Source organism: Piliocolobus tephrosceles, chromosome 7 (assembly GCF_002776525.5).
Source record: "Piliocolobus tephrosceles isolate RC106 chromosome 7, ASM277652v3, whole genome shotgun sequence".
NCBI classification, from domain to species: Eukaryota; Metazoa; Chordata; class Mammalia; order Primates; family Cercopithecidae; genus Piliocolobus; species Piliocolobus tephrosceles.
The window spans coordinates 4,503,913-4,526,512 of NC_045440.1; the positions used below are offsets into that span (position 1 = coordinate 4,503,913).

The 22,600-nt window shown below is 44.8% G+C and overlaps 1 protein-coding gene across 1 annotated transcript; it reads left to right on the top strand.

The window, feature by feature from the left end:
• The first annotated feature begins 11,061 nt into the window (after positions 1–11,061).
• Positions 11,062–18,722, top strand: DEFB1 (defensin beta 1). Its single transcript, XM_023219094.3, has 2 exons — positions 11,062–11,245; positions 18,488–18,722. The coding sequence occupies exons 1-2, from the start codon at positions 11,185–11,187 to the stop codon at positions 18,631–18,633; spliced, it is 207 nt and encodes a 68-aa protein (XP_023074862.1). The 5' UTR covers positions 11,062–11,184; the 3' UTR covers positions 18,634–18,722.
• Positions 18,723–22,600: the final 3,878 nt, after the last annotated feature.

A 22,600-nucleotide genomic window follows, 5' to 3' on the forward strand; every position in this document is an offset into this window, starting at 1 on the left:
TACTGCTGGCTCCCTTTGGAGCCATGTTGCTCAGTAAGGCCACCACTTGGGCCAGTGCCCATCATTGGACCTATCGTTTTTTACTCGAAGGAGTGGACGTTGCGATTATATTCAAAATAGAAGAGACTGAAATATTTTATTACACGGAGCAACTCTATCCTGCAGAACAAACAAAAAACATCATGAGCCAGGTTGAATGATAAAGTGGAGAAAACATCGGTAACATATATGAGAAACAAAAGCACTGATTTCAAAGAATAAAAAAAGCTGCAAAACAATTTTTAAAAATGATCCAATGGTCAATTGACAGACAAAACTGACCAAGGAAATGCAATGCAAACAAACTAGCAGAGAAACAACGAGAGGCACAGATCCAACCTTCCCTAAGTCACCTGGCCCCACAGCTCCTCCTGCTCCTACCACGCTTCCTCTAAAGTGGCCCCAGAGCTACATGTTAAGAAATATCCATCCGCTATCCTTCTTCCAGTGTGGTGTGTAATCATTATAATATGACCCACCATTCATGGACAACTTCTGCTCTCTGTGTCCTGTGCTCCACTTTCTATTCATTTTTCTCATCTAATAGTCACAACATCCCATCTCGTCCCCTATACAGAAGACAAGGATGTTGATGACTGCTGAGATGCCTTTTCAGTGGCTAGCCTAGGATTCGAACCCGACCCTGTCTGGTTCTTTCTTTTGCCAGGGTCTCTCAACCTTGGCACAATTAACATTTGGGGCTCAATAATTCTTTACCATAGGAGGCCATCCTGTGCCTTGTAGCATGTTTAGCAGCATCCCTGATGCTCATAGTGCTCCCTCCCAAGCTGCAGCAGAAAAAGTGTCTCCAGACATCACCAAAGTCCCCTGAGTGGCAAAATCACCCCTGGTTAAAAACCACTGCTTTCAACTATGTTTTCAACCCAGCTGCCCTAGTTTCATCCCAGATCCACAAGAAACCCAGTGATCCTCCAGGGTCCTTGTCAGGTGGGTGTGGAAACATATAAGTCATTTAAAATAAAGTATTTATTGTCTGTCTCTCCTCAGCCCACAGTAAAGTTGTTGAGATAAGGAACTATGTCTCTAATTCACCCTAGCACGGTGCCTGGCAGATAGCTAGTGTCCAAGAAAGTTCATAATTTATAAATGAATGGATAAACCCAGGACAGTATGAATGGTAATATTGGAAACAGGTGCAAGCCTATACTTTTTCTTTTCTTTTTTTTTTTTTTTTTTTTTTTTTTTTGCATGTGATTGTAAATTAGTAAACCTTGTGGAGAACAAATTGGCAACATGTATTAAAATTTTAAAGGTGAAACCCCTTTAAACTTTCAGCCAACAATCGCAAGCCTAAGAATTAATGCAGTAAACTCCATATCACCTACCTCAGGAAAACCCACCAGTGAGTTGCCCAAGTCATTTATCCTCATGGTTCCCTGTGCTTTGTTTTCACAGTGTTTATCATCGAAATAATTAAATAGGCTCTCTAGTCCTCCTCCTTTAAAGCAGGGACAAGCATTTACAGGTTCTTAGTATATATTCGTTACATAAGTAATAATTTACATGAGTAACTATAACAAGTAAATATATGTATATACATACATTTGCTATTATAACAGTGATTACTGCACCACTCTTATAGTAGTAAAAAAAAATAGAAATAATCTAATGTCCATTTACAGGAATGTGGTTAAAAAGTATTCTACTGAGCATCTGTATATCTTCTTTGGACAAATGTCTATTTTGCCCATTTTTAAATCATGTTGGGTTGTTGTTGAGTTTTAGGAACTCTTTATATATCTGGACATAAAAAATATTGTCAGACATAAAATCTGCAAATATTTGCTCCCATTCTACAATGTGCCTTTTTATTCCATTAATAGTGTACTTTGATGCACAAAAGTATTTTTTAAATTTTGATGAAGATCAATTTATCTATTTTCTCTTGTATTGTCTGTGTGTTTGGTGTCATATCCAAGAAATCATTGCCAAATCTATTATTGTGAAGTTTTTCCCCTATGTTTTCTTCTAAGAGTTTTGTAGTTGTAGTTTTTATGTTTGGGTCTTTGATCTATTTTGAGTTAATTTTTGTATATGCTATTAGCTAAGTGTCCAACTTCACTCTTTTGCATGTGAATATCCAATCTTCCCAGCACCATTTGTTGAAAAGATTGTCTTTTCTCCATTTCAGTGGCAGTGACACCCTTGTTGGAAATCATTTGACCACATATGCAAAAATTTACTGTTGGGCTTTCTATTCTATCCCAATATTTATATATCTGTCTTTATGCCAGTACCATGCTGTTTTGATTATTGTTCCTTTGTAGTGAGTTTTAAAGTCAGGAAGTATGAATCCTCCAAATTCGTTCTTTTTTTCAAGATTATTTTGGCTATTTAGAGTTCCTTGACATTTTCTACAAATTTTAAGATAGACTTTCTATTTCTGCCAAAAAAAATCATTGAGATTTTGATAGGGATTCCATTGTATCAGTAGATCACATTGGGTAATAAGCACATGAAAAGTTATACATGAGGCACAGTCAAAAATTCACATATAACTTTCAACTCCCCCAAAACATAACTACTAATAGCCTACTGTTAACCAGAAGGCTTATCAATAAAATAAAATATTAATTAACATACATTTTCTATGTTATATGTCTTATATAAGATATTGTTACAATAAACTAAGCTAGAGACAAAAGTTATTAAGGAAAACGTAAGGAGGAGAATATATATTTACTCTTCATTAAGTGGAAGAGGATAATCACAAAGGTCTTTGTCCTCGTCATCTTCACATCTAGTGGGTTGAGGAGGAGGAAGTAGAGGAGAGGTTGGTCTTGCTGTCTCAGGGGTGGCAGAGGTGGAAGAAAATCCATGTGTAAATGGACCTGTACAGTTCAGCCCTGAGTTGTTCAAAGATCAACTGAAAATGCATGCATTATAAAAATGAATTTGATCTAAAATATTGAAAGATGCACAACTGCTAGGTGGAAAGGGAAAAAAAGCAAGCTGCATATCAGTATTACAATGTGTTTCCTTTTCACAACCTGTAAAGTATTGAAGTGTACATGAATAGATACCTCTATGTGTGTAGAAGAGAATGTCATTAACTGAGAGAAACCCAATTGTGAGCAATCTGTTTATCCACGAAAAACAGGATTCAAGGCAACTTTCCTTTTCTGCTGATACACATCAGTATTGTTTTAACTTTTTGCAGCACATATATTATTTTTATAAAGAAAATATGTTATCTACAAATAATAAATATTTACTTTATTTGTAAATAAAGACAACAAAACCAACAACGGGGAAGACTTTGAAGACCAGCGCTCCCAGAGCCGTCAGCTCTGCTGCGCTTGCTGTGTTCCCTGGTGTCTGAGGTCACTCTCCTTGGCACTGGGATGTCCTGCCTGCAAAAGAGAGGATGACACGCAACCCCCTCTGCTGATGGCTTGGGTGAGTTCTGGACGTACCACTCACTACCTGTACATTACTCTCTGCCAGTCTAGGTGTACCATCTAGGATGGGGTGATGATGACCTCATAATATGGAAAAGACTACAAATAAGCATGGTAAGAAGTAGCACTAATTGAACACTCCTCATCTGTGCGCATAAATGTGTTAAACCCAGGTGATCCTCTGGTGTTTAACAGTTTACCATTCCTACTAGCAGCGGAACAGGTAAATGCCAGACCCAGCTGGCCCTGCCTCTCCACAGAGGCACAGAGCCGAATCCATCCTGTCTGACTCAGGGGCTGGCTCAGCTCCCATCAAACACAGCCTCTCATGGTCCTGAGGACTAGACACATTCACAGTGGCATCGCACCTGGCTGGGGCGGTGCTTGGTGAGGCTGTGTCCTTCGTTTTCCTTCCTTGTGGCATTGAGGAGCTAGCTCCAACCTAAGCGGGTGGAACTGACTCACTGAGGAGCTCCTGAGATGGGACTGAAACCAGCTCAGCCCCATCATGGGAGGACTGCGTCCTGTTGACCTTGAAGGTGGAGCCCCAGGGCAGGCACTGCCCTACACAGCTTCTGTCCTGCCCCAGACCCCCTCCCCTCTGCACACTCAGGTCTCATGCTTCAGAGCTGTGACAAGTGAAAGAAATAAAGACACAGAGACAAAGTATAGAGAGAGAAAGGCGGGGCCCAGGGGACCAGTGCTGTGCTTACAGAGGACCCACGCTGGCACCAGTCTCTGAGTTCCCTTGGTATTTGTTGCTCAGAAGATGAGGGAGTGAATCAGCAGTAAGACATACAGATGCCCGGAGATGTTCCATTTGCCCAGGGACGGGCGGGAGACGGATGTTTTTCTTTTGCTGAGATTTAGGAGAATGGTACTGACCTTCAACCACAAGCAGGCTTTAAGCATTTGCCTAACAAAGCACATTCCTTACAGCCCAAAATCCTTTAAACCTTAATTACCACAGCGATGTCTCTAGCAAGGACAAGATTGGGGGTAGAGTCACAGATTAACAGCATCTCAACTTCCTGAGCCCAGTACAAACACATCCCACCGTATATCTCTCAACTTCCTGAGCCCTGTACAAACACATTTCTCAACTCAGAGACTACCATATATCTCAACTTTAGAAAAACACCACCTGGAAAATCCCCGATAAGGACACAGCCATTCGTGGTTTTACTGAAAGCGCAGGAACCAATAGTAAACTGTTAAATGTATAACTTAAAATGTTAACCAATTGTAATGCTGTAACCTAGAGAAATCCCTTGTTCCTCTGTAACCCTATAAGTCCTGTTTACATTGGGCTATAAAAAGCAAGTGCACGCATTGTTCGGGGCCCTCTTGTAAGCTATGAAGGGGAGGGACCAAGTTCGAACTTGCAGTAAAGATCCTTGCTGCTTGGCTTTGACTCTGGACTCTGGTGGTCTTCTTTGGGGAATAAACGGTCTGGGCACAACAACAAGCACCTGACACAAACAGCTTCTGCTCTGGGCAGCTGCCAGTGGCATGGCCTGTGAGGCCAGCAGTCAAGGACGTGCCTTTAACAGACCTCCTAAATCTACGGCGAGTGGCCAGGTGCAATGGCTCACGCCTGGAATCCCAGTTTCTTGGGAGGCTGAGGCACGAGAATTGCTTGAACCCGGGAGGCAGAGGTTGCAGTGAGTCAAGATTACGCCACTGCATTCCAGTCTAGGCGACATTATGTGAGAGTCTGCCTAGAAAAAAAAAAAAGACCAGACACAGTGACTCATGCCTGTAATTCCAGCACTTTGGGAGGCTGAGGCGGATGAATCACGAGGTCAGGAGACCAAGACCATCCTGGCGAACACGGTGAAACCCCATCTCCACTAAAAATACAAAAAATTAGCCAGGCATGGTGGTGGGTGCCTGTAGTCCCAGCTACTCCAGAGGCTGAGGCAGGAGAATGGCATGAACCCGGGAGGCAGAGCTTGCAGTGAGCCGAGATCGCACCACTGTACTGCAGCCTGGGCTACAGAGCGAGACTCTGTCTCAAAAAAAAAAAAAAAAAAAAAAAAAAAAAAATCTACCACAGGTAAGGGAATAAGGAATAGTGTTGCAAATTGTGCTCACCACTTATGGGAGTTGCACAGTCTCAAACCAAAACAAAGCATCCATGACTTAAAACCTTAAGTTCCTCCCTGAAGAGGAAGCCCCCATAGGAGTGAGGGTAACAGGAGGTTGGGGTGCTGCTAGGAATGGAGTCCCCGGAGTTTTGATGTCCTAGAAGAAATGAAGAGTTCACCAGGAATACATATAACACTTGCATAAGTCTAACCAGCTGCCAAAACAATGTGCCACAAGCTGGGTAAATGCAAGTTTATTTCTCATGGTTCCAGAGGCTGGAAGCTCAAGATGAAGATGAAGGCTGATTCGGTTCCTGGTGAGGGCCGCTTCTTGGTTTGTGCATCACAAACCAAGAGCATCACACCTTCTTGCCATGTCCCAGAGCTCTGATGTCTCTTCCTCTAACTAGAAGGCCACCAGTCCTATGCCCTCATTTAGCCTAATTACCTCCTTAAATATCCTTGCATGTATTTATGCAAGCAGGGAATGTGTTCCATCCATAGCAACATTCTTCTGTTTATTCATTTCTTCCAAAATAGTCACTGATTATCTATGCCAGACCCTGAACCCTCCAGTGAGGGGAGACCGCTGAGATCCCACTCGGCTCCTCCCCTCTGTCAGACTTCACTGATGGCTGGAAGGAGAGACCAGCATGCAGAGGACATGTCAGCCACTGTGATGGTGAATGAGGGCACCCTCTTACACTCACTCATCTACAAAACTCACCATCTTCCTGCACCAACTTCTCCTCCCCTCACCCAGCTCATGGCCTGACATCATACTCAGACAAGCCAGGACCAGAAATCCCGCCCCTTCCACCCAGAGCCGGAAACCCCGCCCCTTCCACCCAGAGCCGGAAACCCCGCCCCTTCCATCCAGGGCCGGAAATCCAGCACCTTCCATCCAGGGTCGGAAATCCAGCTCCTTCCATCTAGGGTCAGAAATCCAGCTCCCTCCATCCAGGGCAGAAACTCAGTTCCTTCCATCTGCCAGTGGAGGATGGTTGACTTTAGCTTCTTAATTCCTCTCAAGTTCCTGTCTCATTTCTTCCCCCTTCCCATATTGTGTAAGACCCTAATGGCTCCTCGGCCCCTTCCTGGGTCTTCCCAAGTCCAAGCTCACACCTTCTCCATGCATCCTAGACATCTCCACATTAGACTAGTTCTAAAATGGCAACAAGTTCATTTAATTCCTCTTCCAAAGTCTCCCTATTGCCTAAGAAGAAAACCAAAGCTGCACAAAAGCCTAAATGTGCACCCTCCACACACGCACAAGCCTAAATGCATGCACACACCAAAACCTAAATACATGCACACAAACACGCAAGCCAAAATGCACACACACACACAAAAGCCTAAATGCACACACACGCCCACACACAAACCTAAACGCACATACACACACACAAGCCAAAATGCACACACGCAAAAGCCTAAATGTGCACCACACGCACACAAAGAAGCCTAAATGCACACCACACACACACGCTCACACCTCCTATATAGGCCTTAGTCCCTGCTCTCCTGAGATGTCCATGGTCCTCCCACCACACTTTCATCTACTCGGCCCCCAGCTGCTCTACAACCTCATCCCAGGTGTCATTTCCTCGGTTAGACTGTCATTCATCACAGGTGGGTCAGTGGCCTCATCCCTGGGCTGTCAAGGGCATGTGCACTTTCTGCCGCCATAGCCCCCATCAGTCTCCTTCGTCAGCACCCACCCACAAAGGCCACACCTTTGTCAACTGTGAGTGATGAAGCCAGGACTCTAGCCGGTCTCACTGCAATGATTTATGTGAAAGTAGATGCTGCATTCTGTTTGCATGTGGTTTCTCCTGGGCACATGGCACGGGACCTGGCCTCCTTATGATCTCACCTGGACTCCCACGCCTTCAGAGCTGACTACCACGTCTCACTCCTCAAGAGACCCCAGGAGTGAACTCTGCTGTCCAGCATCACCCTGCTGGTGGATATAAGTGGAACAGGATGATGCCCCAGAAGAAGGACTAAAATGACCTTCTTCTAGCACCATCACAGGATGTTTGAAATCCTGAAAACATAACCTTAAAAAGCAAAGTGTTTCTTTTCAAAAGAAGACATTTATGCAGCCTGCAGACACATGAAAAAATGCTCATCATCACTGGCCATCAGAGAAATGCAAATAAAAACCACAATGAGATACCATCTCACACCAGTTAGAACGGCAATCATTAAAAAGTCAGGAAACAACAGCTGCTGGAGAGGATGCGGAGAAATAGGAACACTTTTACACTGTTGGTGGGACCGTAAACTAGTTCAACCATTGTGGAACACTGTGGCAATTCCTCAAGGATCTAGAACTAGAAATACCATTTGACCCAGCCATCCCATTACTGGGTATATACCCAAAGGATTGTAAATCATGCTGCTATAAAGACACATGCACACGTATGTTGATTGCAGCACTATTCACAATAGTAAAGACTTGTAGTCAACCCAAATGTCCATTAATGATAGACTGGATTAAGAAAATGTGGCACATATACACCATGGAATACTATGCAGCCATAAAAAAGGAGAGTTCATGTCCTTTGTAGGGACATGGACGAAGCTGGAAACCATCATTCTCAGCAAAGACAGGAAACCAAATACCGCATGTTCTCACTCATAGATGGGAATTGAACAAATAGATCACTTGGACACAGGGTGGGGAACATCATACACTGGGCCTGTCATGGGGTGGGGGAAAGGATAGCATTAGGAGATATACCTAATGTAAATAACGAGTTAATGGGTACAGCACACCAACACGGCACATGTATACATATGTAACAAACCTGCATGTTGTGCACATGTACCCTAGAACTTAAAGTATAATAAAAATAAATAAATAAAAATAAATTTAAAAAATAATGCAAAATGTTTTTCCATTTCAGAGCGGAAAACATCAGTCCTGAAAATCAGGACTCCGGGGTTTAGATTCCTTCCCCTCCCAGGATCTCCAGACACCATCGGACCTCACATGGTGCCCAGCAGCATTCTGAGATTTTTTACTTTATTATCTTGTAAACTCCCAAAATTTGAGGCAGGTCTCATTTAATTTAGAAAGTTTATTTTGCCAAGGTTGAGGACGTGCCTGTGGCACAGCCTCAGGAGGTCCTGACGACATGTGCCTGAGGTGGTCGGGACACAGCTCGGTTTTACACATTTCAGGGAGACATGAGACATCAATCAATATATAAGAAGTACATTAGTTCTGTCCAGAAAGGCAGAGACAGCTCAAAGCAAGGCCCCCCGCACTGGGGGCTTCCAGGTCACAGATAAGTGAGAGACATATCTGTGATGGTTGCATTCTTTTTGTTTTATTTTTTCTTATTTTATTTTATTTTATTTTTGAGACAGACTGCGGTTTTGTGACCCAGACTGGAGTGCAGTGGTGCGATCTCAGCTCACTACAACGAACGTGTCCCGGGTTCAAGTAATTCTCCTGCCTCAGCCTCTCGAGTAGCTGGGATTACAGCTGTGTGCTACCACATCCAGTTAATTTTTGTCTTTTTAGTAAGGACGGGGCTTCACCATGTTGGCCAGGCTGGTCTCAAACTCCCAACCTCAGGCGATCTACCCGCCTCGGCCTCCCAGAGTGTTAGGATTACAGATGTGAGCCACTGTGCCCTGACCACTTGCATTCTTTTAAGTTTCTGATAAGTCTTTCCAAAAGAGGCAATCAAAATACGCATGTGTCTCTGGGAGCAAAAAGATGACTTGAATAGAAAAAGAGGCAGATTGGTCCTGAGCAGTTCCCAGCTTGAAGCGGCCCAAGATATTTTTCTTTCACAACCTTATTGAACCCACACCCAGTGTAATAACCTGGCAGCCTCCTCAGGAGTCGGTCAGCACAGAGGCTAGAGAATGAGGCTTTCCAGGCTATTACACCAGTTTTCCATTTACCAGCTGGGTGACCTTGGGCAATTGGTTTCAATTCTCTGCACCTCAGCGTTTTTCTTCTCTAACATAAGGATAATATGGCCCAGTCAAAGAATCATAGTGTGGGTTCAATAAGACAGAAAGAAAGGGACAGAAACAGATCTGATGGAATCCTGTAACTAGCTCATTGCGGCAGTTCACAGAGGCTGTTTGGGAGGAACTTGGAAGAGGCTGAACCGCGTCTCACCCAGAAGCAGCAAGGAGACCTGTGTTTCGGTTCTTTCTTTTCTCTTTCCACAGTCTCACTGCTCCGAGGTCAGGCATGGCTCAGCCTCTTCCAAGTTCCTCCCAAACACCCTCTGTGAACTGCCTCAATGAGCTAACTGCAGGATCCCACCGCATCTTTCTGTCTCTGTCTCTCTGAATCTATTTCTATCTCTATCTCTCTCTATTTCCACCTCTCTCCGTCTCTGTTTCTATCTCTCTGTTTCTCTGTGTCTCTCTGCTGTCTCTCTGCATGTCTCGGTCTCTTCCTCTGTCTCTGTTTCTGTTTGTCCATCTTTCTGGGTCTCTGTCTTTCTCTGGCAGGGGTGCAGTGGGAGTATATGGCAGGTGCATGTTTGGGTGCAGAACAGCGTTCTGCCAGGGGTGGAGTGGTTGAGGGTCAGTTCACTCTGGGTGTCTCATGCCATGTGGCTGCAGCATGGGGTTCTCATCAGACCACCATGATGATGTAGGGTGGATGTCATTCCTGGAAAGTGAGCTTCAAGCTGGGTTTTCCAGCAATGCCACCACCGCCCGCCAACCCTGATATCCTCCGAATAAACTCTTCCCTTCCTTGGTCAGCAAGAGCCAGCGTCTGCTGCTTGAAAATAAGCCACGGAGACATCAGGAAAGCTGCTCACAGAATTACAATGAAAATCAATGATAAATGAAATGTTTCTTAAATCTTTCGAATCCAGGAAAACCTGAGGGATACTTGGAGAGTCGCTAGCAGCGTCCCAGTCTGGCAGTTGCAGCTCTGCAGGGTGGGCCCAGGCTGGACCAGACCCTCGACCTCCAAGGGCCACACTGGGGGCTCACTTTCTGAGGAGTACCCTTTGGAAACATCCCAAGAACACGTCTACAGGGAAAAGAGGAAGTTTGGTCCATCGAGGAGAGTGTTCTGCGTAAGGGGAGAAATGAGAAGGTAGCCTTGGCCAGAAGAAGAAACTTCATTACAACCAGCTCTGCTTTTGCAAGGGAAGAGGGTGAAGCTTGAGGTTATCTTGCAGGAAGACAAATTCAAGAGACCAACACCAGCTTACAGCCAGGTGGCCCCGTGCTCAGAGCTTCCCTGTGGCTCTCCTCCGTGGGATCCAGAAGGAGGGATTCCAGCGTGAACTGCCTTTTCCAGAAACCCCATCACAACTGCCTAACCTAGAAAACCAAACAGGAGGAGCTGGCACCAAACAGGAGGGCTCCAGGCTGAAAGCTAAATCCAGCGGCAGCCAGATGGAGACAACGTGCCACGTGACTGCCAACTGCTCAGGGCAAATGACACCAGGGGTTAGCGATTAGAAGGTCACCCTTGATTGTGGCACCTCCCTTCAGTTCCGTCGACGAGGTTGTGCAATCCGCCAGTCCTATAAATACAGCAACACTCCAGCCTCTGGAAGCCTCTGTCAGCTCAGCCTCCAAAGGAGCCACTCCTCCGTTCCTGAAATCCTGGGTGCTGCCTGCCAGGCGCTATGAGAACTTCCTACCTTTTGCTGTTTACTCTCTGCTTACTCTTGTCTGAGATGGCCTCAGGTAAGCTCCAGTACCTGCTAGAGTTTCCCATCCCCAGGACTGGGGACACTGGGGATGATGTGACCGTCAGATGGCTGCCTCTGTGTCCCAAGGGAGGAGGGACAAGCAGCAGGAAAGCATCCTGTGGTTGAGTGGGCTGCAGTTGGCAGAAGGCAGCAGGCAAGCCCTGCCAAGCCTTCAGGGTCTGTGAGCAGCCAAGGAGTGAGCATGGCAGGGTCATGGAGCTTGTCACAGGCAGCTGCCTGCATCCTTGTCCTGGACATGTAGACAGCATTCTATGTAGACGAGATTGCTGCTCCCCCTGCAAGACGGCTCCCCACACTGAGAGGCCAGCTTCCTGTGCAGAGAGAAGGGCCAGCCCCATCCTCTGCCCAGGTCACGGGGTGCAGCCTCCCGGGGTGCCCTAGTACAGGTGAGGTGCTCCTGCCCCACCCACCAGGCCAGCTCAGCCAGTGCCTTGGACTCACCTCATGTGCAGGCAGGGAGGATCCACAGGCGGTCCTGTCCCTCGCCTGAGAAATGCATCCACGTTCTCCAGGCTAGGGGTCTCCCCACTCAATAGGCGGGGGCTTCCTGTGAGCCAGGTGGATGTCAGCTTCTCTGGCCCAAAGCAGCCATGACCCTGACATGATGGTGGGATGCTGCAGGAGGAATCGGGGACATGTTTTATCCCAGCCCTATCCTTCGCTCACACAAGTCACATGGTGCTAAGCCTTGGTTTATTCATCTGCAGAATGAGGGGCTGGGACGGATGACCCTAAAAGCACTCCAGTTCGGAAAGCCTCTGTAAGATCCTATTGTAAGTTTCTCTAGGCCATCACTTTATCCAACAGATAGGCCTAATTTACTCTAATTATGTCTCAGTTTTTCCATCTGAAAGCTGAGTACGAAAGCGTTCTAAATGCAGAACTTTTCATGCTGCCATGTGTTTTTCTGGTTTTTGATTTCTGGGTTTTTTTGTTGTTGTTTTGTTGTTTGTTTGTTTGTTTGTTTTGAAACAGGGTCTCACTCTGTCGCCCAGGTGGGAGTGCAGTGGTTTGATCTCGCCTCACTGTAGCCTCTGCCTCCTGAGCTCAAGCCATCCTCCCACCTCAGCCTCCCAAGAAACTGCAACCACAGGCATGCACCACCACACCTGGCTAATTTTTTTATTTTTAGTTTTTGGTAGAGATAAGGTCTTACTGTGTTGCCCAGGCTGGTCTCAAACTCCTGAGCTGAAGCGATCCTCCTACTTCAGACTCCCAAAGTTCTGGGATTATAAGCATGAGCCACTCCACCAAGCCTACCATGTTTTTTTTTTTTTTTTTTTTTCTTGTTTTGTTTTGGTTTTGAGACAGAGTCTCGCTCTGTTGCCCAGGCTGGAGTGCAGTGGCACAATCTCAGCTCACTGCAACCTCCGCCTCCCAGGTTCAAGCAATTCTCCTGTCTCAGCCTCCTGAATAGCTGAGACTACAGGTACATGCCACCAAACCTGGCTAATTTTTGTATTTTTTAGTAGAGATGGGGTTTCCCCATATTGCTCATGCTGGTCTTGAACTCCTGACCTCATGATCTGCCCACCTCAGCCTCCCAAAGTGCTGGGATTATAGGTGTGAGCCACCATGCTCAGCCCATGTTTTCTTTAAAAGAATAGAAAATATTACTTCATGCCATGTAGTAAAAGTAGATGCTATTTAATTATACCCTTATTTCAGTTTGGGGTGTGTGCATATGTTTTTTACTGAGTAGCAGTGAGAAATTTCTGGTTCAGTCCAAACTCAAAAGAGTTTGAAAGACACTTTGTTAACATAAAGAATGTTTGTTTTCAGTCTGTTATATCTAAATTGAATTATGAGAAGCTATTCTCAAGCCTGCCCAGTCACAACTCCCTCCTTACCCCAAGAATAATCACTCACTTGACTTTTATGGTGATAACTTTTCGTATTCTTTATATTTTTACCACACTAATATTCAGGTTGAATAGTACAGCTTGGTTTGTGCACACATTTCTACTGGCCAGTAGGTGCCCCTTATGCCTCTCTATTTCTACATGCTGAAAAGTTGCATTACTGGATCATAAGATATGCATATATTCAATTGCATTGGACAATGCCAAACTGTTTTCCAAAATTGTTTACACCAACTTGCACTCCCACAAGCAGTGAATAAGAGTTCTTCTTGCTCTGTATCCTTGCCAACATTTGATAACATCAATTATTTATAAATTTTAGCCACCTGGTGAGTAGCAATAGCTCATTGGAGTTTTAATTTGCATTTCCCTGATAAATAATAAGCTGGGCCTTTTTATATATAGTTACAGGCAACTGAGTTACTTTTTGTAAAATGCCTGTTTGTCTTTTGCCCGTGTTTTCTATCAGATTATCTGTCTTTTCTTACTGATCTGTAGTTCTTTATGTAGTTTGTATGCAAGTCTTTTGTCAATTATATACATTACAAGTATCTTCTCTTGCTTTGTGTTTTGGTTTTTCACTCTCTTAGTGGAAACCTTCCTGGAACAGAGGCTTTCAGCATGATTTCAGTGTAGTCAAATGTGTCACGTCTTTGTCCCTAAGGTTACTGCGCTTTGGATCTTGTTTAAGAAGACTTTTTTTACGTCAAAGACATGAAGATAGTCCCCAGTATTGTCTTCTAAAAGCTTATCTTTTTTCTTTTCACATTTAGGCTTATAATCCATCTGGCAATGGGGTGTTTGTGTGTGTGTGTCTGTGCGTGCGTGTGTGTGTCTTCGGTATAAAGTAAGGGTCAAGTTTTTTTTTTTCTTTTTTTTTTTTTTTTTTTACCCAATTTGAATTTTTGATTTTCCGGAACCAACTATTTTTTTTGAGACTGGGTCTCGCTCTGTCACCCAGACTGGAGTGCAGTGGCGCGATCTTGGGTAACCGCAACCTCTGCCTCCCGGGTTCAAGCGATTTTCCTGCCTCAGACTCCCGAGTAGCTGGGATTATAGGTGTCCACCACCATACCTGGCTAATTTCTGTATTTTTAGTAGAGACCAGGTTTCACCATGTTGGCCAGGCTGGTCTCACACACCTGACCTCAAGTTATCTGCCCGCCTCTGCCTCCCAAAGTGCTGGGATTACAGCCATGAGCCAACATGCCCAGCCCAGAACCAAATGTTGATAAGACTATTTTTCCCCACTATTCTGCTGAGCCACTACTATTCTACATCAGTTCTCCATGTAGGCATGAGCCTCTTTCTATGCTCTTTATCTTATTCCATGTGGACATTTTTCCGTCTTTGTGCCATCGGCACACTGCCTTACTTACAGTGGCTCTATAATTAGTCTTGAAATACAGTGAAGCAAGATCTCCCACCTTTTTCCAAATGTGTCTTGGCTATTCTTGGCCCTTTGAATTTCCAAATAAAGTTCAGAATCAGCTTGTCAAATTAGAACCTCTGGGGATTCCCATGGTATTTGGTTGAACCAGAAGATTAATTTTTAATAAAAGTAATCTTCAAATGTTTAAACAGAGCATGTCCACTCATTTAGGTCTTCTTTATTTCAAAATGTTTTATGCCTTCATAATAACCTTTTTTATGTTGGTAGGATGTGATGTTCCTGCTTTTGTTTCTGTCCTTCTCTCAAATCTGACCTAGTAATTCTTTACTGCTGGTTCTCTGATCCCTACAAAGTGCACGCGTGTGTGTGTGTGTGTGTGTGTATGTGATATTCTAGCTGTTCTTTTTGGGCTGCCTGGTCCACAATTATTGGAAAACAAAAAGCTTCAGAAGCCTTTAGATTACACAAACATCTCTTAAGAAGCATGTAACAGAAACAGACATGTGCACAGTGAAATCTAACACACGGGGGAAGGCAAATGTCATGAAAAAAATGGTAAAGGCAAGTGCTTTTAAAAGTCCCCTAGACTGAAAGTAGCATAGACTGCTCCAGCAGGAAGGAACTTCAATATTCCAGACCAAAGGTTCTAAAAGTATGGCCTCTGGACCAGAAGCTTGAGTGTCACCTGGGAGCTTGTTTTAAAATGCAAAGTATCAGCCCCACCCCAGACCCACTCAGATGCTGAGGCTTGGAATATGATCTTGTCATCCAGGTAATGAGCATAGTACCCCACAGCTAGTTTTCCTCACTCCCTTCCCTCCCTTCCCTGCTGGTAGCTCCCAGTGTCTCAGTGTTTAGCCCCCACTTATAACTGAGAACATGTGATATTTGGCTTTCTTTTCCTGTGTTAATTTGCTTAGGATATTGGCCTCCAGCTGCATCCGTGTTGCTGCAAAGGACATAGTTTCATTCTTTTTTATGGCTATATAGTCTCCTCTATTTTAAATTTGAGAAGCTGGGGGCCTAGAAATGTTAAGTGGTTTGCAAAAGATCACACAGCAGATTAGTTGTGGAACACAAAATGTAACCAAAGTACCCTGACACTAATTTTGCTGCAATTCCTTTTGTGTCCCATAATGTACTATATCCTGGAAGGTAATGCCAGAAATTAGTTCTGGTTATGCACCATGACACCACAGTCAAGCAGCAGTGTGGTGAAGTGAAATGAGAACTGAAGTGAGGTCAAGAGGCATCCATTCTGGTTTGGGGTTGGTCTTTGACCAACTACATGCTCTGGGGACATCACTGAACCTTGTTGCGTCATCTGGGGAGAGGATCACAGACAGGTTGAATTAATTGAGCTCTGAAGTCCATCTTGGCTCTAAAAAGCGACACCTATATTAAATTTGGGCCTCCTCTGCTTACTCAGCATATATATACCCAACAATTTGATTACTGAGAGGAATAATCAAGAACAAGGACCTTCACGATTTCAAAGTGCTTTCAAATTTATATGCTCGATTGAGCTCTCTAAACAGATAATCACTTGGAGAGGTTCCATCTTGCAGTGTGAGTTGGAGAAGGCATCCTCTAAGTATCTTTCTTTCCAGCAGAGAGCCTCCAGTACAGGGAAACTAAAACAGTCAGTGGAGACTTTGGCAGAGTCTAGATGGTCATGATCTTACTTGAGGCCAACGTTGTGGCGAGATTATTAAAACGTAGTACAATCCCAGACAGCATCATTAGGAATCAATCAGAGAAAAAGAATATAAGCTGGCAATCAAGAGACTGTGTTTTATGTGAACAAATGAGTGGCCTTAGCCCAAGACGTCTACCTGAGTAATGGGATGGGAGAACTGGAGTGTCTCTCAGTTCTCTTCTATCTCCACAGCAACACACAAAAAATTCTTCTTTTCTCATTGTCCTCAATGCCTGGTTTCCGGGCCCTTCCCAAACCTCTTCACTCTCCTGTGGATGTGTTGAAGTTGGCCAATAGACTTCCCAACGTTTGAAGCCTGGTATCAACACAGGGTCCCTTCTATTGAAATCAAGTTCAATAGCACGTTCTGCGGTGGTAAAAAAGACTCTATATCTGCTGTTCGATGAATGCAGCACCCATAAGCCACATAGGGCTCATGAGTCCTTGCAATGCAGATAGGGTGATTTCAATTAACCTCAGTGAGAACAGCCACAGGGACCATGTGGCAACCATATTGGTCAGTACTGCTTTGTAGTGAAAAAAATGAGAGAAACGAAGCCTTTTTTGGCCTTAGTTGGTGGGACACATTGAAGGAACCCTGTATTGATACTAGGTTTCAAACACTGGGAAGTCTATTGGCCAACTTAAACACATCCACAGGAGAGTGAAGAGGTTTGGGAAGGGCCCGGAAACCAGGCATTGAGGACAATGAGAAGAGTTTTTCAAAAGTGGAATTACTGGCCGGGCGCGGTGGCTCACGCCTGTAATCCCAACACTTTGGGAGGCCAAGGCGAGTGGATCACGAGGTCAGAGACCTCCTGGCTAACACGGTGAAACCCCATCTCTACTAAAAATACAAAAAATTAGCCAGGCATGGTGGCAGGTGCCTGTAGTCCCAGCTACTCAGGAGGCTGAGGCAGGAGAATGGTGTGAACCTGGGAGGTGGAGCTTGCAGTGAGCCAAGATCACGCCACTGCACTCCAGCCTGGGTGACAGAGTGAGATTCCATCTCAAAAAAAAAAAGTGGAATTACTGCAAAAGCAGAAAAATAGCTGCTGGATGGAAGTTACTGATGGGACAATTTCCATCGGTGTGAAAGCCATCTTTCCAACAGAGATCTGCGACATTAGAATGTCCTGTCTCCTAGGGTGACGATGGCCTCTTGTATTAGTCTGCTCAGCCTACCAGGTTTATGGTTTAAACCGCCCATAAACAGACTGGGCAGTTTTACAATAGAAATGTATTTCCTCGCAGTCCTGGAGGCTGGAATTCTGAGATCAAGGTGCCAGCAGGGTTGGCTTCTTCTCAGGTCTCTCTCCTTGGCTGGTAGATGGCCACCTCCTCCCTGGGTCCTCACATGGTCCTTCCTCTGTGTGTGTCTGTCCCAATCGCTTCTTATAAGGATGCAAGTCGTATGGATCAGAGCACACCCCAATGACCGTGTTTAACTTGAATCATCTCTTTAAAGTTTCTCTCTCCAAATACAATCACCTTCTAAGGCACTGGCTAGGGCTTCAACACAGGAATTTTTTTCCTAGGGGACACAGTTCAGTCCAAAACACCTACCAATGAAGGCATGCAAAATGATGGCCTGCTGGTCCCTGGCCAGGAATATCACAGGCGACTGTTCCCTGTTGCATGGAATAGAAACCTAGTCCAGAATACTGCTTCTATTTATGAGATCTGGGATACTGGGAGAAGGGCAAAATAAATTCAAAGTAGAAAAAAAAACTATGAAGGCTTTAGAGAGTAAGCATAATTTCAGCCTGACGTGAAAGGATCCTCGATTTCAGCTGAAATAGTGACGTGGGAAGTGGGGGAGCTGGGATTCAATGCAGAGGGAACAGTGTAACTGAAGGCATGGAAGGAGGGAAGTTTAGGCTGTTTGAAGAGTGACACCTGCTTCCACATTTCTAAAACACAGGATGTGAGTTTGGGGTGTGGTGAGACAAGGTGGAAAACTTATTTGGAAAACAACTTGAATTCCCTGCACACCTCAAATCTCTCAGCATAAGAAAACCCCACTCAGAACCCCACTGTTCGTTCCTTGGCTTGTATTTGGCCACAGCTGGCATAGCCCCTGACTAAGCTCTTCAGACACCTCATTTCATGAGTAGCCCCAAAGATCAATCATGTGCAAATTTCTGGAAGAGAAGACTCTCCAGTGTTTTGCAGAGTTATTTGTTCTGCTTTCACGAGATGTTCTCAAATCGTTGCAGCTACAAGCCATGAGTCTGAAGTGTCTGTGTTCCCTCCTTACAGGCGATAACTTTCTCACAGGTCTTGGCCACAGATCTGACCATTACAACTGCGTCAGGAGTGGAGGGCAATGTCTCTATTCAGCCTGCCCAATCTATACCAAAATTGAAGGCACCTGTTACCACGGGAAGGCCAAGTGCTGCAAGTGAGCTGGGAGTGACCAGAAGAAAGGACGCAGAAGTGAAATGAACGTTTTATAAGCATTCTTTTAATAAAGGAAAATTGTTTTTGAAGGATACCTCCTTTGGGCCAAAACGCATCTTGTGTCTCAATTGGAAGAGGTAAAGAAGCAGGGGGTTAGGGTGCATGGGTTGGAACGTGTGATAGGTCAAACCACAAAGCCTGCCGGGAACAGGGGAATGATGACCTAGGCTTGAGTGATGTCACCTCCACTGTGTTTGATCCGCAAACCAACACGTGACTGATTCTTGTTGTTGTTGTTGTTGTTGTTGTTGAGATGGTGTTTCACTCTTGTCGCCCAGGCTGAAGTGCAGTGGCACAATCTCGGCTCACTGCAACCTCTGCCTCCCAGGCTCAAACAGCTCTCCTGCCTCAGCCTCCCAAGTAGCTGGGATTAGAGGTGCCTGCCATTACACTCGGCTAATTTGGGGGGTTTATTTTTGTTTTTAGTAAAGACAGGGTTTCCCCATGTTGGCCAGGCTGGTCTCAAACTCCTAACTACAGGTGATCCATCCGCCTTGGCCTCCCACAATGCAAAAGTGCTGGGATTACAGGCATGAGCCACCACGCCGGTCCCAACACATGACTGATTCTCAGTGTCCACATAATTCAGAGGTCTTAGCAGTCTGCTCAGTGAAATAGTCCACTGGCAGAACCCAGAACTTCCATTTTTTCTCCTTTCTGGTCTTAGGGCAGTGTGTTGGCTAACTTTAGCATTTGAGAATCTCCAGGACTACTTGGAGAAATGGCAGCCTCCAAGGCTGGAACATAAGATGTACAAAAGAAGCTGAGTTATTTTGTTGTGCTAGAAAGAAGACCTCTCAAAGACTGAGGGGTCACACCAAAAGAACACCAGCTCCAAACTGAAGGGGAGCCCACTGGCCACAGATGAGACATTTTTCCTAATTGCAGCAACTAATGACGACAACTGATGGACGCACACAAGTATATATACATCCATGAGTTCATAATGACAATTAAATAGTTTCATTTATAATTAGAGCTTGTTATGGCACCAACTTATCACTCCAGAAATTTCTTCTGCATTTTCAGTACAAACTGTGTCTTAGGGTGAGCAATAGTTAAGGAAATGCCTTTTTCATAGAATTTCCCCAACTAATAAATGAAGAAGGGATGATAGAATAACAAAATCACCATATTGCAACCCTGAATGAAATTATAGGTCTAAAGCAACCATCAATGGACTGTTTTAGAACCATTTGGTGAAAAGCTTGGCAGGGAATTTGATAAGCGAGGGTTAAGGGCATACTTGATCATCACTCTTACCCTCCCTAAAACTGAGACAACCAGACATTCATGGATTTCCTGTTGTGGTGTAATAAGAATTACACAGCACCATGCATGAACTATTCTTGCCCAAAGAAATGGAACCTGAAACTAATTGAGTTTCTAGCTCTAACTACTAGTTTACAGAAAATACAGGACTTCCGGAAACAAGTGAAACAACAGCACAGGAAGCAATCTGTCAAGTCCAGAGTGTGAGACATTCTACAGGAAAAATAACCTCGCTTCTCCAAGAAACCAATGCCATGATGAAAAAGAAAGAAAAGAGACAACACAGCCAGCATGTGGCCTTGTTTGGCCCCTATATTGAACTGTCTTCCTGGCCAGGCATGGTGGCTCACAACTGTAATCCCAGCATTTTGGGAGGCCGAGGAGGGTGGATCACCTGAGGTCAGGGGTTCAAGACCAGCCTGGCCAACATGGCGAAACCCCGTCTCTACTGAAAAAAAAACAAAAATAGCCAGTTGTGGTGGCTATTTTCCCATTAAATAGGCGGGCGCCTATAATCCCAGCTACTTGGGAGGCTGAGGCAGGAGAATTGTTTGAGCCCAGGTGGTTGCAGTGAGCTACAATCGTGCCATTGCACTCCGTTCCAGCCTGGGCAACAGAGCGAGACTCTGTCTAAAAAAAAAAAAAACAACACAGTCCTCCTGTATCAGTGGACCCAGATTAGTGGCCAGTAAGAGTTTAAACCGCAAATGTACCGCCAGTGGTTGCCACATGGGATTAGATGGCGATGTCAGTGGCTCAGCACATGGGTTGGCAAATATTTCTAAGGGGCCAGATAATAAATATTTCAATTCTGTGAGTCATATCCCATCTGTCGCAAGTACTCAACTCTGCCAGTGCAGAGTGAAAGAATCCTTGCCTGACACCTAAGTAAATGGGAGTGGCTGTGCTTCGATAAAACTGTGTTCAAAAGAACAGACAGCAAGCCAGATTCGGCCAAGGGTCATCGTTTTCCAACCTCTGGTTTAGGGGATAGAACTGATTCTGTCCAATGTTTAGAATGAGAACTTCCATGAAAATGGATATTTCTAGTTAACTCCCAATATACATATAATTGTTCATGGCTGCTTTCTTCTGAAAATACATGAAGTATCCAAAATATTCAAAAATAATCATTTTTAAAATCATCACAATAAAAGGCTTGGGAGAAATACCTATTGCCCTGCCTTTATCTCCTCTGTTAGATCAGACTGATGGTAATTTATGAACAAAAGGTACCTGAGGCTTTTTTATTATTAGTCCCAAATCTTGGAAGACAACAGGTTTTTAGAAGAAGTTTAGTGAGCTGTTGAGTGGGTGCCCCTTTGTTCTGTTCCAGACAGGCCTGAAAGCTGATTCACTAACTTCTTGAACCATTCATATTTTGATCAAGGTTGTTTTACACCACAGAAGCCTCAGAACCCACAAATATCAGCAGAAAAATATACTGTTGTCACAATCAGTCAAAATATACTGTTGTCACAGTCAAAATATACTGTTGTCACAAAATAGTGCTTAACAAAAGTTGCTCAAAACACTACTCTTCCAATAAAATCTACTACTGGCCTGTTTTTCCCAGTATACTTCCCCAGTCTGAGTTGGCACATAAAACTTTTTTTTTTAGCATTGCACTCATTGAGTATATACCATTTTGATTCCTGCTGTTTCTGTACACACAGTGCCCTGGTAGCTTCATCTCATCCACCGTGGTTGTCTTTAAGGACCACACAAGGTTGGGCCCAGCCTATTCACCATGGGGACAGCCTGGAGTTCTGTCTTCTCTCTTAGTTGCATCCATCTGGCTTCAGATTAAGGAGCTGCAGAACTCCCCCTCCTAAGGGAAAAAGGGGGTGCTTTAAGATCCATGGAGGGGTGTTTTAGAATGGCTCTAGGAGATGCTATGCACAGAAGACACAGCCTCAGGAAAGGCTGCTGGGTTCTTCACATCCTTAAGGAATGGAAAGGGAAAAGTTTCCATTTAGAGGAGTCCTTGCCCAGAACATGTCAAACCTGAATGCTGAGATTCAGCCCAACTGCTTCCAACCAGCCCGGACTGAACAGTGACTCAGAACTCAGAGTGACTCCCTCTGACAGTGCCTCATCCACCTAAAGGCAGACTCCTTTCTGAAAAATGAATGGTGTAGAATGTTTTAACCAAATGTGTGCAGACTACAGGCCCTGTTGCCGCCTGGACAGGGTACAGCCCTCCACGTTCACTAGCATATTCTCCAAATGCACACACCAGCCATTCCCGACAAGTGAAACCTGATCTTCCCCCTCCGTGAACCACACAGGAACTTGATTCACTTGTTCCCTCGTTGACAGGCAAATACACTGGTGCTCACTGGGGATCTCCCTGCTGGTCATTATCCACAAGACCTGGAAGAGGAGGAGGCTCCCATAATAGGATGGGAGACAGGCTCTTCTCTAGAGGAAAGCCACATGGCTGGAGCTCACCCAGGTGCTGGAGGACCAGAGGTCCACCATGGGGCTGGGGACTGACCCTCAATCTCAGCCTCATCTTCCCTGGTTCTCCCCTGCCTCCCTTGGTCCTGTTGTGGCAGGCCAGGTCTCACTAATGTAGGCCTGCGTTACAACTGTCCCAGCACTGACTATCTACGTTAAACATTAAAAGCTGATTGA

What these genes read in the sequence shown, in the direction of transcription:
- DEFB1 (XM_023219094.3), top strand. Translation starts at nt 11,185, where the DNA reads ATGAGAACTTCCTACCTTTTGCTGTTTACTCTCTGCTTACTCTTGTCT. An exon ending in CTTGTCTGAGATGGCCTCAG is followed by an intron (nt 11,246 to 18,487) that starts GTAAGCTCCAGT and finishes CCCTCCTTACAG; the next exon opens with GCGATAACTTTCTCACAGGT.